Consider the following 7,244-nt stretch of genomic DNA (forward strand, 5'->3'; position numbering starts at 1 on the left):
TCTCACCAGCCCCTTTTTTTTGTTTTTTGTTTTTCTCGAGACATGGTTTCTCTGTATAGCCCTGGCTGTCCTGGAACTCACTTTGTAGACCAGGCTGGCCTCGAACTCAGCAATCCGCCCGCCTCTGCCTTCCAAGTGCTGGGATTAAAGACGTGCGTCACCACTGCCCAGCGCATCCCAACTCTGACACAGCAACTGAGGCGCGCTGTACAAAGTCAGTCACAATCCGCATTTCCAGACACAGTGGGTGCAGACCTTCCAGGCGCGCACGCGGGCCTCGCGTTCCCGGTTTGCGCGGCGACTCCGCCGACGTCACAGTTAGAAGACAATAGCGACTTTCCCCGCTCCCGCTCCCTTCGTGAACTTTCTAAGCCCGCACGCTCCCGGAGCCCGAGCTACCCTCTGCCCCGCCCCCAGCGTGCCCCGCGGCCAGGGAACTCCAGGAAGGGCGGGCAGAGGCCGCGGGTAGCGATTGGTTCCGTGCCAAGGTGGGCGTGGCCAGGCTGAGGCGTATAAAAGCTCCGCGGCGGCCAGGCCTCGTTTTTTTGCGCCGTCCTTTTCTGCAGCGCCTTCCGTCGTCGCCTTCTCGTCTTGCTCTCCCAGGTCCCTCCGGAGGCCGCCGCGCGTCTCCCGGGGAAGCATGGCGATGAAAGCCGTGTGCGTGCTGAAAGGCGACGGTCCGGTGCGGGGGACCATCCACTTCGAGCAGAAGGCAAGGCCCGGAGCGCGGGGCGCAGGCCGCGGTGACGCGGCGCACCTGTGCGGGAGCACGCCACGCCCCCGCCGCGGCCGGAGCCCGCTAAGTGCTGAGTCACCGCGGCCTCGGGCAGGGGCTGGGCGCGGGGAAGGGAGGCCCGGGGCGCCGCGGGGCCTTCCGGGCGGGCGGGAGCCTCTCCGCGCCCCCGAGCGGCCAGGCCCGCCCGGGAGAGCAGGCTTGGCATCCGCTATCCTGGGGCTGCTGCTTTTCCGGTGTCCCTTGTCCCACCGGCTCAGAGCCCCGTGGCCACCGGCTGCGACTGTTGTAAGAATATTTGAACCCGGTGGTGCCAAACCGGACTAAGGCCGCAGGACGCGTTTGTGACATTTTAAAGCAAAGACCTGGGCTGTTCTGTACAAGGTCAGGGCCGTGTCGCAAGGGGGAAAGAAAGAGATGGCCTTGGACAGTCGTCCCATGCTTTGCGCTCCAGAAGGAGATCCGGCTGTGGGTGGTTTCTCCCACAGCGAGTTTCTGAGCACATTTTGGAAAAGTACATAGAAATATTTTCGAGAGTACTGTGATTCTGCAAATACACATGCGTCACAGGGAAGATGTGTGTGGTAAGGTTGTGTCCAGAGCCCTAGGGAGGTTACCGTTGTTGTACTCACCTTAATCCCGAGAGAATATTTGATAAATGAGCGTTATGTGCTCTCTGAAGTGGTGGACAAACGTGTGAGAAGGCAGATACCATAGTGAATCCAAGGGTTTGGTTTACGAGGAGAACTGATAACGACAATTTAGAGTTTTTCGTAACTAGCCTTGTTTCAGCAGTTTCTTGGCATTGAAATGCGTTTTGTTATTTTCCTGTGGAAGTTTTTTTGTTTGTTTGTTTTTGTCTTTTTCTCTTCGCCACGTAATTCACTGTGAGAAAGGCGAAGACCGGCTGGGTCTACCCCTGTGACTGGGTTTCTGTCATCTTCCACCATGCCAGAGCAGCTTGCAGTATTTTTGTGACGCTGCAAACAACACATCGCTGGTGCCCTTTGTACCCGATGAAACCATAGTTAAAGCATTCCACATTGGCAGTTGTAATCAAAGCTGATTGATTTAACCTGTTGCCAACTTTTCAGAATCAGATTTTCTACCCAAAGTTCACATTCCTTTATTCTGTTGAAAAAGTTGGAGATTAAAAAAAAAAATACAACCCTAAAAATAAATGATTGTCCTTGCCTGTTGGTTGGTTGCATTTATGTTTTCTCCCTGTTGCTACACTTTCTGGAGCAGCACTAATTTGAATTTTGGGTGTTCTTTTCGTTTTTTGTTAAGTGGCAAATTTTCTAGATTTGGATACCTAATGAGAATTTTTTTTTTTTTTTTTTAAGTAGCTCTGGTTAGACCCAAATGTATTCCCACAGGCAGTAGGACAAAGGCATTTTCTGGCCACTAAATAAAAGTATGGGAACTGATTAAAAAAAAAATCACTGTGGAGAACAGGGTTGAGAGGGGAAACTGATAAAACTCAGTGAATGTGGAGAACGGGGTTCCGGGCTGACAGGTCTGACAGTGTAGTAGCCATCTCTTCCCCAGGCCTGGCATTCAGTAGCCCCCTTTTGTTCCACTGTTTAGTCCAGGTGCTTGCACACACGGCCTCTGGCAGCAAGTGTTAGGAGAAGTGTGACAGGGCGAGGCCTAGAGCTGAGGTCTCTCACCCTGTAGGAAGTGGGTACACTTGGATCTGGACATAGGTTTGATTTTCATTGTTTTGTTTTTTGACTTGTGCTTTTTACTGTGAATGTTAAAGGTGTAAACCAACAACGGCCTTGGTTCAGAAGTATTTACACTCAAACTTGATGTCTTAATTTTTGTATTTTTTTAAATAAAGGCAAGTGGTGAACCAGTTGTGTTGTCAGGACAAATTACAGGATTAACTGAAGGCCAGCATGGGTTCCACGTCCATCAGTATGGGGATAATACACAAGGTAGGTCTTAGGCTGCCTAGTGACCAGCTGAAGGCTGGCTGACCAGTGACATAAATGGACGAGTCAGGACCCAGTTACTAACCATTTAAAACTATCACGTTTTTTTTTCTTTTAGATAAAGTTAAAATGACCACTTAGGTCAACCTTGGAAAGTAGCCACAAAAGTATTTTATTTAGTATAAAGTATTGCTTGATTCCTTAAGTGTGGGAAGGTAAAGGTGGTGATTTTTCTTCATTGTAATTCTAGCTTGACTTTAAAGTACAGAGACGACCAACTAAGCACCTCGCTCAGTTGGTGTGTTTATCAGGTGCTTATTTGGGTGTTCGGAGCTGGGGGTTGAGAGTGGATGTTTTAGGCACAGTGCCTAAGGACAGCCAGCCATGCCTTAGCATGAGAGGCATAGTGGGACAGAAGTGACAGGAACAGAAGATTCAATATAAATGCTTAGAGTAAGATTTATTTTCTCTATTTGGGATTAGAATCAAGTCAGCAAAAAGTAGTGGCTTAAATTGCATTTAGTGAACTTTTTACCATATTGGAGTAATGATCTGAATTTGTTAACAATCATTTAAGAGCCTCATTCGTGTTGCTAGAGCCTTTTCCTTTCCTCTCCCTTTCTGCTTTCTTCCCTTCTCCACACAGCCCATGTTGGCCTGGAATTTGTGCTGGAGCGTAAACCATTTAGTCTTACGTGTGCTGGGTTACCACATCTTCCTTTTAGTCTTATGTGTGCTGGGTTAAAGGCATGTACCATCAACCTGTGTGTCATGTGCCATAATTTGTTCTACAGTTACTTACGATTAGGTTTGACCCATTTTGATAATTACTAAAGTTACCCTGAGTTGCTTTGCCTCTGGCCTGGTAGCTTTGATTTGTTAAGCTCCTTCCAGAATCCTGCCCAGTACCCATTTCCTTGGTCTGGGTAAACAGTGGAAGTCCTGCATATAAAAGGACTTGCTGCATTGTTGAGCTGTGCCTTGTGACTGGCATCTCTTAGCCCACATGAGTAGTGTCGGTACACCTCCTGGAGTTGAGAAGGACACCAGCCCTGGCCCTTGGGAACAAGCCATCTACCAGTCCCTTGCCTGCCCCAAGTAAAAGCTAGACAGGTGAGCTGTTTGGTGGCACATGGTCTTGAAAGATGAGTATTTTTATCATGAAGGTATGCTCCCTTCTTAAAATCAAGATCTTTAAATGTGGGGCTTTAACTTTAGAAGTGCCATTAAAGATCCCATGCTGTCACGACACTGCCATGGCCCTAAGGCTAAGGTGGGAGGGTCATGCATAGGTTGCAGATACCCTGAGCTATAGTAGTGAGACAGTGTCTCCAAACTCAAAAGCAAGCAAACAGAACAATGCGACAGTCTAGAGAAAAAAGGTAGCTTGGGAGTGTTAGGCTGTACAGCACAGCACATACCAGGTCAGTGTTTGCTATGTTGGAGGTTTGCCTATGTTGTTACATATAGGGGTTTACTTCATAATCTGACTGCTGGTTTCTGGTAAATAGGCTGTACCAGTGCAGGACCTCATTTTAACCCTCACTCTAAGAAACATGGCGGCCCAGCGGATGAAGAGAGGTGAGCAGCACGCTCTGTATGCATGGTGGTGGAGAGGGGTCTGTGGAGGACACCTAGAAGACAGAACTGCATGGTCTCCTACCTCTGCTGTTGTGTTTGTTTCCATTCACCCAACTCCCACAACCCCAAGTGCTAGAATCGTTTATACTGGGTGAAGGAGCTGACAAATGTGGACTCTTAACGTGATTTGGTTTTGTAGCATTTATTGAAGATGAACTAATACAAGTGCCAAAAGGAACCAATACAGAAAATATGGATAACAGTACTGTCACTAGCAAAATAAATCATTTTATAATAGGATACTAATGCAGATAATGAAAACTAGTTGAGACTCCATTTGTATGTGAAACCTTAGGAAAGTCCTAAATTTAAAGAAGGGCTAGCTTGTTTTTAGAATGGAGGCCTGGAAGCAAACCTTTGCTAACTCAGGAGCTGACATACTTTGCTAAAGTCCCAGATCACGACTCTTCTCAGAGCACTACCTTTAAACTTGAAGAACTGTCTGTCAAGGTATCCTATAGCTACCTGTTTTGAACTTTGTGTTTCCAGACCTTTGCCAGTCTGGAAAAGCCATCATAGTTGATAATGTATGTGTACTTTTTCATCCACTCATACATATTTGACTTAGTCATGTTAATTTAGCTATTGAACTCTAGTGATGTGAAGTAGACATCATTGTTCATACACCTGATGCTGTTTTAATGTTAGGCATGTTGGAGACCTGGGCAATGTGACTGCTGGAAAGGACGGTGTGGCCAATGTGTCCATTGAAGATCGTGTGATCTCACTCTCAGGAGAGCATTCCATCATTGGCCGTACAATGGTGGTAAGTTGTTCATATAAGGATATATACATAGGGTTTCTTCTAACATAGTTATGTACCTTCCTATGACTTCATGGTGGTTAAATTAGTTTCTAAAGAGTTGCATAAATTGTTAAGAGTTCAGGATAGGAAAAAAGTTATTTTATTAGATGTGATAGTAAAGAATTAATTTGCCTAGGTCAGATAAGAGCACTGTTGTGCTGAAATGCGGTAGAAAGCAGGTTACACTTGACCAGACTGGATCTGAGTTGAGGATGCAATAGTCTTTAGTCTTAAAACAGCGAGGTTTTCTTGCCATGATTGCCCCCCCTTACAACATTTCGTTGAGTCTAAAATCTGCGATGGATGTCAGTATTCAAGTCTGTAGGTTATCGCTTGGTTACCATATTGGGAGCCGTCTTCCCAAGTTACCCTCGGGAGATGAATCTGGTTCATGCAGAACACCAAGTAGTAAAGGCTCTTGCCCACCTCGGGCAGCTAACTTTTCAGTAGGCACTTCCTTTCAGTTGACCCTTTATCCTTAGAATTTTCTTCAGCCCTATTGGTGAAGCAGAACAATCATTCATAAATGTTCTAAAAATAAAATTTAAAATTCTTGTTGCTAAGTAAAGATATTTAGAATTGCCTTTTATGTGTAGGCCTATAGTTCATTCAACATGAGATTTTGATAGAGAAATTTGTAAATGACTGCTATGTAGTGGGGGAGGAGCTAAGATCAACATGTACCTGGTAGTTACTTGGGTCCTTAGTATTTCATCTAGAAATGGCCATGAGCAAGGAGAAACTTAGGAGTCTGCTCTTAACTGCTGGTATAAAACTAGCTTATTAATTTACTAATAGAGTTGAACATTTTCTAATGTAAGTGGTCCTTTTAAGTCTATAGTATTGTTGGGAAGAAGTGCTAATTACTTGATTGCCCAAACCTAATGTTCTTTTCAAAGGTCCACGAGAAACAAGATGACTTGGGCAAAGGTGGAAATGAAGAAAGTACGAAGACTGGAAATGCTGGGAGCCGCTTGGCCTGTGGTGTGATTGGGATTGCCCAATAAACATTCCCTATGTGGTCTGAGTCTTGGACTCATCTGCTGTCCTGCTAAACTGTAGAAAAAAACAAACCATTAAACTGTAATCTTAAGAGTTGTAACTGTGTGGACTCCTTTGACTGGGCTAAGGACAGCAATGACAACTGATTGAGGATGCTTGGAGGATGTGTATAACTTACTGAATGTACAACTCACTGAATTCAAATCTGTTTCTGTGCCTTTCCGTATTTTGCCAGACTACATGGGTGATAAGCTGAAATTCTCATTCGAGCCTGTGAGTAAACATGTGTGGCACTTATTTTGAGCCTATTGTATACAAAAAAAAAAAAAATCTAAGTTACCTCTATACATTGAGTGAGCATCAGAACAGACTCGATGATGCTAACTCATAGTGTTTCATTCTGAAAGTGCTTTATGTGGTACCATCAGAGTGATGGGTGGTAGCCCAAACCAAATTTGAGTAGAAAATTTTCTGCCCCTTGTTATCAGAGAAATTATTGAAAGCTCTCAAGATTCAGAGTATTTAAACCTTGTATTTTAAAATTGTATTAGAATTAGATGTCATAACTTAAGAAAAAGCCCATTAGTAAACTTGTTTCAAAGTCATAAAAGGCAGACATGTAGCCTCAGCTAGCTAGTTTAATACCTCCTCTACTGGCCAGGTGAAGTTGGTACCGCCCATTTTTTTAGGTTGGCACTCAGGGAAACTACAATAGCACTGGGGAATGGGGTTTGACTGGAGGTTCTAGCTAAATTGACTTTTACAGCCCCAGTTAATGAAACTGAGTGCCTTAATAAATACATACTCAAGAAAGAGTGCCTTTTAAAGGAAATATTAACAGGCTTGTGGCTATCTGAAATAGTTCAATTGAAATATTTTTGACAAATTGGGTGTAAGCCATAGTTCTCACTGATATACAAGTCACTGAAGAGACAGCTAAAGTGGAAAAGGACACAATTTGGTGTTTCCAATCTTAAAATTTTTAAGTTTAGATTTCCAATCTAAGATTGTTTATAAGGAATGCACTTGCAAGTAGTTATGTTGAAGTTCCAGGTAAATCATATGTAACTGATTTCCTCAATGCAGACTAAAATCACAAACTATTTAGTGGCTCACTTCAGTA

At 44.5% G+C, this 7,244-nt stretch overlaps 1 protein-coding gene across 1 annotated transcript; it reads left to right on the top strand.

Moving 5' to 3' along the window:
* Positions 1-534: 534 nt before the first annotated feature.
* Positions 535-6,221, top strand: Sod1 (superoxide dismutase 1). The gene is made up of 5 exons (XM_021209691.2): positions 535-712; positions 2,580-2,676; positions 4,185-4,254; positions 4,963-5,080; positions 6,019-6,221. Exons 1-5 carry the CDS (start codon positions 641-643, stop codon positions 6,124-6,126), a joined length of 465 nt encoding a protein of 154 aa, XP_021065350.1. The 5' UTR covers positions 535-640; the 3' UTR covers positions 6,127-6,221.
* The last annotated feature ends 1,023 nt before the right edge of the window (positions 6,222-7,244 follow it).

This window comes from Mus pahari, chromosome 12 (genome assembly GCF_900095145.1).
Source record: "Mus pahari chromosome 12, PAHARI_EIJ_v1.1, whole genome shotgun sequence".
Classification (NCBI taxonomy): Eukaryota; Metazoa; Chordata; class Mammalia; order Rodentia; family Muridae; genus Mus; species Mus pahari.